The sequence below is a fragment of the Onychomys torridus genome, chromosome 1 (genome assembly GCF_903995425.1).
Source record: "Onychomys torridus chromosome 1, mOncTor1.1, whole genome shotgun sequence".
Taxonomy (NCBI): domain Eukaryota; kingdom Metazoa; phylum Chordata; class Mammalia; order Rodentia; family Cricetidae; genus Onychomys; species Onychomys torridus.
The window spans coordinates 28,465,373-28,477,478 of NC_050443.1; the positions used below are offsets into that span (position 1 = coordinate 28,465,373).

General features: G+C 48.8%; 1 protein-coding gene across 1 annotated transcript; it reads right to left on the reverse strand.

Annotated features, from left to right (window-relative positions):
- Positions 1–427: 427 nt before the first annotated feature.
- Positions 428–9,640, reverse strand: LOC118580901 (protein FAM187B-like). Its single transcript, XM_036182960.1, has 2 exons — positions 8,928–9,640; positions 428–800 (listed from the first exon to the last, which is right to left on the reverse strand). The coding sequence occupies exons 1-2, from the start codon at positions 9,638–9,640 to the stop codon at positions 428–430; spliced, it is 1,086 nt and encodes a 361-aa protein (XP_036038853.1).
- Between the last annotated feature and the right edge of the window lie 2,466 nt (positions 9,641–12,106).

Genomic DNA, 12,106 nt, shown 5'->3' on the forward strand with positions numbered 1-12,106 from the left:
TTCCTTCTCCTGTAAGGAACCCCAATAAACTCACTAGTGCACCAAACCAGGCTTGAGTGGATTCATTTCTTCAGTCTGTCATTAGTGTCCAATCTGGGATGGAGAGATGCTTGTCCCACCTCCCCAGAGAGAGTCACACCACACACCCTGAGAAGGTCCCTTCCTTCCCTCCCTCTGAGGAACCCCCGAGTCCCAGTTCTTCAATGACTAGACAGTCTTGCCTCAGTTTCCCTATCTGTGCAATGGAATGACCAATAGATTAACCAAGTAGGCACAGAACAAGGTGTGACGTGGCCATTAGATTTTAATCCAGGTCTGTGTTGGCTCACACACCTCCGGGGGCTAGTGTGAGGCTGCCACGGATGGTTAGAGCTAAGGAAGAAATGGTGGAGAGGGACCAGGTCGCCTTGGGTCCAGAGGGCTCAGTTTATTTCACCAGGAGGACCTGATTCTTCTTGCCTTGGATGGGACGGAAGACCACCTTACAGAGAAGCCCTCCCACAACCAGTACAGAGACCATCAGCAGCACCAGCTGCAGGCCCCTGAGAACCGAGTCTGCCTTGCCGAACTGCCGCTGCCCTGGGCCTTTGGATTGACTCTCAGCCTCCAACAGATCCACAGAGGCTGCGGGGTTGAACTGGGCAATCAGTTCCTGTTGCACAAAACATCTGTAAATGGCTGGCTGGAAGATCTGCAGCTGCTGGCCACCACTGTACAGGTCCATGAAGCTGCTGAGGTCCTTGCCGGAGAGCTGCTCCCGCCATGTCAGAGCAATGCCGTTGGCTTCCCAGCGCACAGGCCTGGATGGAAGAAGCACAGGGTCAGACTTCAGGGACCTGGAGGGAACGGGGGCTTGGAGGCACTGTAAAAGTTACCAGGGGGTGCTGGGAAGGTGTGGCCTGGGAAGCTTCTAGACCTCTACCTCTGACTGGCTGGGTAGCCTGAGCCAAGGCCACTAGCTTCTGTAACCGTTTTCTCATCTGAGAACAGAGCTATAGTGGCGGCACCTGCCTCGAGGTAATTTGAAAGAATTTGGAATCCGGTCCCCTCTTATAAATAATGCCCAGCCACACAGGTGTGTTGGGCTTTCTCAGCCTCGCTGCCTAAGGGCCTCTGAGATCTATGCTGTGCCCTCCACCTGGAACACTGTTGCTCAAAGCACAGGGCAGTCTCATCTCCTCCTGTCTTGGCCAGAGTGACCAGTTCTCAGAAGGGCCTCTCCCTGATTGGTTCCCCACTTAGAATTTTAATCCCCCCCACCTGCCATCAGCCCTTAGCCATGTTTAAAATACTGTATTTCAAGCTGGATGTGATGGTACACACATCTGGATCCAGCACTCAGAAGGCTGAAGCAGGTAGATGGCAAGTTTGAGGCTAGCCTGGGCTACATAGAGAGAACCCCCATTCTCAAAAAGAGGACTCATTATTTTAAAATGTCATGTTGTCTGATTTGTCCTGAAATAAAAATATAATTGTTCTGAGCAGGCAGGAGGAGCCTATGTTCATCACTGTTTCCTGGATACCTAGAATGTTCCTGAGCAAATGAGTGAGTCGGCTTTTCCTGTCCAATGAGCCTAGAAGACAGAGATCCTGAGCAGACAGTGTTGTAACGGGGCCTTTGTAGAACATGACACTTTTGCCAGACAAGCTCCTGTGGCCAGTAGCCCTCTCAAACATCACAATCAGTCCACTAGGCCCAGGCTAGTCTTGAACTGGATAGTGTCCACCTGAAATCTATGCACTGCCCAGAATCTCAGAATGCTACCCTTTTATTGTCAATGTGTTACAATGACATCATATTGGGGTAGAGTGGCCTTGAGGTCCAACATGTCTGGTGACCTTTTGGAGCCAAGACAGATAAAGATACCTGGATGAAGGCCAAGAAATGGTGGGGATGGGGAATGAAGCTTCCAATCAGGGAATGTCAGAGAGGCTCTGGTTCCCGCAGAAGCTGGGATGGATGTTATCCCGTACCTGAGAAGAAGGGAAGCCTCCTGAAAGTTTGCTTCTGATTTCTGGACTCCAAAGTAGCAGAGAATACAATTGTTGTTGTTTTGAGATGAGGTCTTACTAGCCTTAGCTGACCTGGAACTCATAGGGATCTATCTGCCTCTGCCTCCCAGTGCTGGGATTAAAGGCGTGTGCTACCACACCCAGTCAGTTCTATGATCTTTTTTTTTTTTTTTGTATGAGTGCTTTGCATGTATAGCTGCACTCCAGAAGAGGTCATCAGATCCTATTATAGGTGGTTGTGAGCCACATGTGGTTGCTGGGGATTGAACTCAGGACCTCTGGAAGAGCAGCCAGTGCTCTTAACTGCTGAGCCATTCATTCCTCCATCCCCCAGTTCTATTCTAGTGAATACAACTCCTATGTTGGTCAGATTTCTAATCGGGACAGCACATTGGAGAAAACACATGAAGGAAGAAAGAAACATTTGGCCCATGGTTTTGGAGTTTTCTCAAGATTGGCCAGATCCATTGCTTTGGGCCTGAGGCCAAACAGGATATCATGACAGACAGAGTGTGTAGTCAAAGAGACTATTCACATCATGGAAGCCAAGAAACAGAGGAATGGGAAGGAGGTGGACACAAGTCTATCTTTCTCGGGCAGACCCCACTGACCTACTTCCTCAGGTAGACCCCACTTTTTCTACCATCTCTCCACAGGGCCATTAAATGATGACTTCATCGAGGAGTCAATCTCAGGATCCAATCCCTTTTGAAAACCGGTTGTCAGCTGGTAAGGAGCCTTCAACACTTGTGCTCTCGGGAGGGGGAGGGACCCTTCATATCACTTTGTCCTCCAACAGTTCATGCTCATCTCATAAAGCAAAGCACATTCATGTAATTGGTACCCAACCGTTATGTGTGTGTTCGTGTATGTATTCATGTATGCATACATGTACAGAAGTGCGTGTACATGTATACATGTACAGACGTGCACGTGGAGGCCAGGGGTCCATGTCTCTACCTTTATTTTTTAAGGCTTAATTTATTATTTTTTATGTGTATGAATGAGTGTTTGCCTTCATCTATGTGTGTGCACCACATGTGCCTGGTTTCCACCAATGCTAGAAGAGCTCCTTGGATCCTTTGGAACTGGAGTTACAAACAGTTGTGGGCAGCCATATGGATGCTGGGAACTGAGCCTGGGTCCTATGTAAAAGCAGCAATTGTTCTTAACTGCTGAGCCATCATGTGTACGTGTCTGTGTATGTGCGTGCATGACTGTGTATGTGCAGCGTGCATGAGAGTGCAGGAGCCTGAAGAGCAGGTCTCTCTGGAGCTAGAGTGACAGGCAGTTGTGAGCCACCAGACACGGCTGCTAAGAATCAAACTCAGGTCCCCTGAGAACAGTAAGCACTCTTTACCACTAGCCACTTCTCCGGCTCCCTACCTTTATATTTTAAGATAGGGTCTCTCAAATTGGCTAGGCTGGCCAGCCTGTGAGCTCCAAGGATCCCCTATCTCTGCCCTCCCAGCTTCCAGGGCTGGAGTTGCAGGTGCAGGTTGTCACACCTGGTGGGCGTTGGGGATCTGATCTCAGGTCCTCACACTAATCCAGTGATCATGGGTAGGTGGGCTCCCAGTATGGAGCCTTCCAACAGCGAGGCAGGCTGGAGCCCTGAAGGTGAAGCAGCCGGCAGAGGGCAGAGCGTGCTGATTGCTTCCGCTGTTAGTGCAGCAGCAGAGGCAGGAGAAAAACATCACTTCTGCTAAGAGACCTCCCTCCCCAGTTTAACTGCAGCCAGAGTCTGAGCAGGCAGCCCACGTGTGTGTCATCACTGTCATGTGGACAATTGTCCCCACCTCTGTAGAGACTAAGACCAGAGCAGACCTGGCTCGGAACTTTAGGAACTTTTGCTGGGCCCTGGGTTCTTCCTTCTCCAACCAGGTTTGATACCTCTGCCCTGATTGGTCCTATTTTCACCTTATTTGCATAGGCACACTCAGCCAATCAGGACCTAGCTGGTTCCCTGACACCTCCATAAAATCAGACTCCAGGTAGTGATGGCACACTCTGGAGGCAAAGGCAGGTGGATCCCTTTGAGTTTGAGGCCAGTCTGGTCTACATAGTGAGATCCAGGACAACAAACAAACAGTGGACCAAAGGGAACACTCCTCCACTGTTGGTGGGAATGCAAACTGGTATAGCCACTATAGAAATCAGTATGGTGGTTTCTCAGAAAATTGGGAATCGATCTACCTCAAGACTCAGCTATATCACTCTTGGGCATATATCCAAGGAATGCTCAATCATACCACAAAGATACATGTTCAACTATGTTCATAGCAGCATTATTCATAATAGCCAGAATCTGGAAACAACCTAGATGTCCCCAACCAAAGAATGGATTAACAAAATGTGGTACAAAAACACAATGGAGTACTACTCAGCACAGAAAAATAACGACAGCATGAAATTTGCAGGCAAATGGATGGAACTAGAAAAAATAATTCTGAGTGAGGTAACCCAAACCCAGAAGGACAAACATGGTATGTACTCACTCATAAGTAGATACTAGATATAAAGCAAAGAGTAATCAGGCAACAACCCACAGCTCCAGAGAAGATGGCTAATAAGGAGGACCCTAAAAGTGACACATGGACACTGGGAAGAGGAAATAGATGAAACCTCCATGAGTAAACTGGGGATGAGGGGTGGGTGATGGAAGGTAGGGGGTGTGGGATGAGAACATAATGGTTGTGCTGGAACAGGGATGGAGTGGGAGAGCAATGAAAGAGATACCGTGATAGAGGGAGACATCATGGGGATAGGGAGAAACTGGGTGCTAGAGAAGTTCCCAGGAATCCACAAGGATGACCCCTGCTTAGAGTACCAGCAATAGTGGAGAGGGTACCTGAACTGGCTTACCCCAGTAATCAGACCGGTGACTTCCCTAACTGTCATCAGAGAGCCTTTCTCCAGTAACTGATGGAAGCAGATGCAGAGATCCACAGCCAAACACCAGGCTGAGCTCTAGGAGTCCAGTCGAAGTAAGAGAAGAGGGATTCTATGAGCAAGGGGCATCAAGATCATGATGGGGAAACATAGAAACAACCAAACCAAACTAGTAGGCACTCATGAAATATAGACCATCATCTGTGGAGCCTCCATGGGACTGGACTAGGCCCTCTGCATAAGCGAGACAGTTGTGTAGCTTGATCTGCTTAAGGGACCCCTGACAGTAGGATCAGGATCCATCCCTGGTGCATGAGCTGGCTTTTTGGAGCCCACTACCAATGGCGGGACACCTTGCACAGCCTCGATGAAGGGGGAGGGGCTTGAACCTGCCTCAGCTGAATGTACCAGGCTCTGCTGACTGCCCATGGGAGGCCTTACCTTCTTGGAGGAGGGAATGGGGGGGGGTAGGTTAGTGGCGGGGGGAGGCTGAAGGGGTGAGAGGAGGGAAGAGGGAGATCAAAATTTATTTAAAAAAAGAGAAGTGAGGACTGGGAGGAACATGCTTCTATATAATAAAGTAATAAAGGCTATATATAACAAACCTACAAAAACAAGACAACAAAGATGAGACTCCTGGGATTTCATGAACAGAATGACTGCAGGAGTCAACAGAGGAGGAGGAAGAAGATTGCCTCCAAGCCTCCCGGGAGGCTCCCTGCACACGAGGTGGGGCGCTTACTCCAGGACTCTGGCAGAGCTGCAGGCAGAGAGACTGTTCCCTGCCTCAGACTCCAAGACCCCCAGACTCCTTTGTGCCACAGAAATGAATTTGTGCCTTCATTTCTTTCCATCCTCCAAGACCCACTGCTTCTGAGGCCCGTGCTCGGAGATCTGCAAACTGTAAACTGCTTAGCACTAGAATGCTTCTCAACATCCACTGCTACCAAGACTACCACACTGTTCTCTCCCTGTAAGACTGACCAAGTTCCTCAGGTACGTCTCCTTCCCTCTCTGTCCACTCCTTTCTTGGAGAAGGGTAGGGCGAGGACCAGGTTGGAGGTTGGAGGAGGTCTCCACAGAATGAATACTTCCTTTGGGGCTGAGGCACCTTCCCAGCCTTCTGTGATCTTATCAGTTCAAGCCTCAGTCAAATAGCTCAAGTCTAGAGTGAAGAGTCCTGTCCTACTTAGCTTTAATTGTCCATTTGACACAGCTTAGAACCACCTTGGAGGGACTACCCAGGTTAGACTGGCCCTCAGATATGTCAGTAGGGGATTGTCTTGATTGATGTAGGAGGTCTAGTCCACTATCCTAGGTGTGTGCTCCTAGGTGGAATAAGAAAGCTAGCTGAGCATGGACCCGTGAGCCAGCAAGCAGCATTCCTCCACAGTTCCTGGCCTGGCTTCCCTCAGTAAGAGGCTGTGACCTGTAAGCTAGAGTCAACAAAAAACAATGATGAGAATCAGTATCAGCAACCCAGAAGGTTTTATCTTATGGGCTCTTCTGACCTAGCTGGAGATGATTCTTCCAACTATTTCTATCACCTACATTCTGACACTGATGGGGAACACAGCAATTATACTAGTATTATTCCCGAACCTCAAACCCCATACACCCATGTCTTTCTTCCCCTTCAACCTCTCCTTCCTGGACCTCCATTTTACTCCAAGCACCTTCCTCCAGATGCTCTGGAATCTCAAGGGGCTGGGGAAGATAATTAGGCACGCTTCTGTGTGACTTTAGGACTGAGCTCCACAGAGTGTGTGTGTTGCTGACACTGTGACTGCTTTGAAGCTATTTCCCAACCTCTGCATTATGGGGTCATCATACACCCAAAAGTTCCTCTGGCAGTGGCTCAGATCTGTGGTTTTGTGGAGTCTACAGTTCAGACCACCTTGATCTTCCAATTGCCTCTCTGTAGCCATCCCAGGGTGGATGATTTTGTGTGTGAGAAGCCTGATTAAAAGTGCTTGTGTGGACACAACCTTCCTAGAAAATGACTCTTCATGGTTACTGACTTCTCTGGGTCACACCCCTGGGACTTGGTTTGATCTCTTACGCCTGCATTGTTAAGGGTGTGCTGAGAATGACCCACAGAAGACGCAGAGAAAGCCTCTGAGACTCGTGATCTCACCTGATGGCTGTGGTTTTATTCTCCAGGGCTATAGAATGTCTGTCTACACTCAACCGCAAAACAAGTTCACAGAGAATCTCGGGAAATCCTCCTGCTCTCCCCTGTAATGGTGCCCTCACTCAGCCCTTTGCTCTATACCTGAGGAATGAAAGCCAAATGTGTGATAAAAAGGTTGGAGGCAAAAGACTCAAGTTAGGGAGATATAAGAAACACCTGGTGCACATATTGGACTCAGGGAACTTTTAGGCCCTATCTAATTATGGTTTTGTTCTGGCTGGCGAGATGGCTCAGTGGTTAAAAGCACCAGCTGACGCACTCTTCTGGCCCCAAGGGAACACTGCACCCACATAGTGCACATACATAGATGCAGGCAAAGCACTCAACACCTAAAATAAAAATACATCTCTAAAAAAATAAAGACGGGGTTTCTGGAATTACCTTAACTTGGGCCTCTTTCTGATCATTCTCAAATACAAAGGAGCTGCGAATACTGATAGACAGGAAGTCATCAATAAAGGTAGCAGCTGAGTCTTTCATGCATCGTTTATCAGTCTAAAGTAGCTTTCCATTCCACCTCCTTTTTTTGAGACAGGGTCTCACTGTGTAGCCCTAGCTGGCTTAGGACTTCATATGTAGATCAGGATGGCCTCGAACTGAGGGATCTGCCTGAATGTATGTCCCCAGTGCTAGGATTAGAGGTGTGCACCACCATGCTTAAGTCAGCTTTCAATCCCTTTTGGTCAGCCCTTTAGCTGTAACACTGTACTCGGACAAAGAGCGCGCGCGCACACGCGCACACACACACACACACACACACACTTTAAATATTGCCACTAATTCTGAATATTTAACCATCACAAAAGCACATTAATAAACAAAAATTTTCCTTTGTCACCAGCGGTGATGGCGCACGCCTTTAATCCCAGCACTCAGAAGACAAAGCCAGGCAGAGCTCTGGGAGTTCAAGGCCAGCCTGGTCTACAGAGCTATTTCCATGATAGGCTTCAAAGCTACACAGAGAAACACTGTCTGGAAAAAAAACAAAACAAAACAAAACAAAAAATTTTTGTCATTTCAACCATATTTTAACATAATTTTTATAGAATTGTGAGATTGCTTTTCTTCATGTTGAGTACTAAGATTTTATTTGGTTTAATAAAAAGCTTAATAGTCATAGCATATAATTGAAAAGAAGAGGAAACAATAGTAAGTTTAAAACATTCACATTGCCTTGGAAATATTCACAATCTTCACTCACAAAATGCTCTCCTCACCCCGTGACTTTACATACAACCACGGACTATCTCATGAATAATGCCACATTAAAAATGATTTTAACAGATTAATCCTGAAGATTCCTCTATGTGAATCTAACAAGCTGGGTGAATAAACTACCAGAGTTAAGAGGGAAAGGACAACTTAACAGACTTAACCGGAAGAACTGGATGAGGAGCAGAAGCCCTAACAGGAACCTGTTCTTCCTTCCTTCATAGGTCACCGCAACACGCATCAATCAGATTCACATTCCAGAGAAAACTTTAATGATGTCTTTAAAGCCGTGCAATCAGCAAGCAGCACGGTCCCCTGACTCTTTGAAGAATCTTATCATTTCAAACAACAGAGAAATTAATGAGTGTGAGACTCTTAAGGAGGTTTAAAAAAAATCTTTCCCTACAATCAGTATACTTTTGTACACATACTCTTGCTGTATGTTTCAGAGAGGTATGTTCTAGCATCCTTGGCTTCCTCCCATGCTCTCACTGACTCCTGATGACTACCAATGGGGCTGACCTACCAAGACACACCTACTAGCCCGGCACAGATTCACCATGAAGAACCCTGGGACAAGGGACCAGGGGGAGAGCTGGTGAAAGGGTCTCGTCACCTGTAGATGGACGCAAAGGGACAGGTGAGCTGTGTAGAATCTGACTCTGTGAGCCTGAAGTTATCGAAGATGACATAGTCTCCACCCGTCAGAGGGCCTTGGCACGTCTCATGGCAGTTTTCCACCTGCATCTCAGGCTTTACTCGGTCATGATATGTCTTTGTCTCTCCCAAGTAGAACCCGCAGGGTACGGGCTCCTCCAGAGGCTCCTTAACGTAGCAGTACCCCAGGCGCTTGCGCTCCCCCTGGCTCTTACAGTTGTTGCATTTCTGCCAAGGTCCCCACCGGGTATACAGTACCTCTCTGTGGCCCAGGTTCAGAGTCTCATTTGCCAGGGGCTTCTGACCCAGGTCTATATGTGTGACATGCAGCCTTTTGATATCCTGGAAATCAATCTTATACCCAGTCACTTGGTTCCCATTCTTGTCCCGGCATTCGTAGAGGCCTGTGTTGAAGGGTGATGGGCTTTTGATGAGGAGGCTTCCATCTGGATTCTGTTTCGCATTGGAAATAATGGAGAGGCTAACGGGCTTGTCACCTCTGTCCAGCCCAAAGAAGTACCAGTGCGCCTGGGAGATGCCACATTCCAAGAGAGCATCGTTGTTGGAGAGGAGGGCCAGCTGACATTCCTTGGCCCGGGGACAGCTGATGGGAAGGTGGAGCCCTGACACGAGGAGCAGAGAGCTGAGCAGTATCCACAGGATGGTAAGCATGGTGGACTGGGAAGGTGGCTGTGCACTGGCCACCAGCCTGGACATTGTGAGGTCATTCATGAACTCAAGCCTCAGTCGAGCAGGGGAGTGAACAAAGAGGCTATAGCCACCACCTCCCTTTGTGACAAGCTGGGATGTAATTTGTCTAGTCAGGGTCTTTCTCTGTCATCTGCGTTCCCAAGAGGGGATTTTCAAGCCCATGCAGTAGCACTGGTGTCACACGTGTGAACACTCAACACGCTGTTCCTGCATGTGTAGACTATGTCCCAAACACATTGTTCCACTGTGTAGCCCTGACTTCCTTGGAACTATGTAGCCCAGGCTGGCCTTGAACTCACAGAGATCTGCCTGCCTCTGCCTCCTGACGATGGGATTAAAGGTGTGTGCCACCACACTCTACTTTGTTGTTGTTGTTTGTTGTTGTTGTTTTATTGAGACAGGGTTTCTCTGTGTAGTTTTGGTGCCTGTCCTGGATCCTCACTCTGTAGACCAGGCTAGCCTTGAACTCCCAGAGATCCGCCTGACTCTGCCTCCCAAGTGCTGGGATTAAGGCGTGTGCCACCACTGCCCAGCTCCACACTCTACTTTTTAAAAATAATTTTATTTTCATGTTTATGTATATGTGTTTGTGTGAGTTTTTGTGTTCGTGTGTGTGTGTGTGTGTGTGTGTGTGTGTGTGTGTGTGTGTGTGTGTACAGGATCCTAGGAGAGCAGAAGAGGTGTCAGGTACCCTGGAACTAGAGTTACAGACAGTTGTGAGCCTCCATGTGGGTGCTGGGAATTGAACTCAGACCCTCTGGAAAAGCAGCCAGTGCTCTTTTTTTTTTTTTTTTTTTTAACTTTCTGTTCTTTGGGGATTTCACATTATGCATCCCAATCCCACTCATCTCCCTGTCCCCTCACTTCTGCCCGTTGCTCTTGCAACCCCCCCCCCAAAAAAAAATCAAATTAAAAGTAAGCCAAAAACCAAACCAAAACAACAAAATATCTCAGCGTGGAAGCTGTAGTGAGGCCCAGTGAGTCACACAGTTTACCCTTTAGTCCATACATCTTTACTTGTAAGTGCTTATCACAATGAGTCATTGGTCTGGTTCGAGGCCTCTGGTTTCTGCTACACAATAGATACTGGGCCCTCACTGGGACTCCTCTTGGATACCCTGTTGTTGAATTGTGTCATGGAGATCCTGCAGCTTTGGATCTGCAGGTCTGGCCCCTTCACATGCTCCAGCAGTTCACAGATGAGGTGGATGTTGGGGTGGGGTATCTCACAGTCCTGGTTCTGGGCCTGGGTGGTAGCTGGGTTAGTCAGACCGCCAGCTTTCCCTCATCATCACCACACAGGCAAGCTCTCCAGCACTGCCCCTGCAGCTCACCCACTGCAGCAGACAGCGCAGAGAAGGGCCCGCTCTCCTGCTCTCACGCCCTCCGGTCCAGTCCATCCATACTCACACCACCGGGGCCAGCTCTGCTGTTTTGCGGGCCAGTTATTGGTGTAATTATTAAGGCCACTCCATGTAGTTAAAAGGGAGGTTTATTTTATGGGGTAACTTACAGGTGAAGGGATAGGTTGCAGGGTCTGGGAAAGGTGTGGCGCAGTCCGGAGGTGTTCTCTGGAGAACTCTGCTCAGTCTACCTCCAGCGTCCAGGGTTCTGGAACCAAGAGAGCCCGCGCATCCAGATCTCAGGTCTTCAGGGTCCTCTCTCAACCCCACCTTGTAGGCGTGACCCTTATCGAAGCTTCAATGGGGGTTGGAACTTCCAGGTCAAAGCTGGAATGGCTACCCACTACATCCAGTTCTTGCCCTCTCATGCCCCAGAGGCTGCTCTCAGCCTGTCACAGGGGGTACAGGGTTGGAGGGGAAGGGCATAGTTCCCTTACCCTTGCCACCAAGGCTTATGAGGGAGAGGGCAGGGGCAGCTCTCTTGCTTTCATGCCCACAGGCCGGCTCACCTGTGCCCCTGCCAACAGGGTCAGCTCTAGTGTGCTGCCAGGTGAGGTGCTGTGCCCACTCTGCTGTGTGCTGCAGCTGGTGAGGGGCAGGGCTGACTCTCTCACCCACCACAGGTGGCAAGGGTGAGGGGAGGGAGGGCATTTTTGTAGCCAGTGCTGTTAACCCCTGAGCCATCTCTCCAGCCCCAATCCCTGAAAAAAAATGTTTTAATGTTATATGTATAGATGTGTTTTACCTGCATGTGTGTCTATGTACCACATGTGTGCCTTAAACCCAAGGAAGCCAGAAGAGGGCGCAGGATTTCCTGGAGTCACAGAACCAGTGCTTTTAATGACTGAGCCATCTCTTCAGACCCCTGAGGAGGGAGCAATGGCCAAATCCTCACTGGTCCTTGTTCTGATTTCTCTATCTCTCTGGCTACCCCATTCATGCCAACTTCTGTCCTGTCTTCTGGAGCATTTCCAGGCAAGCAGAGGCATTCTGGCTTCAGGACCTTTGGACAGATTGGTCCCTA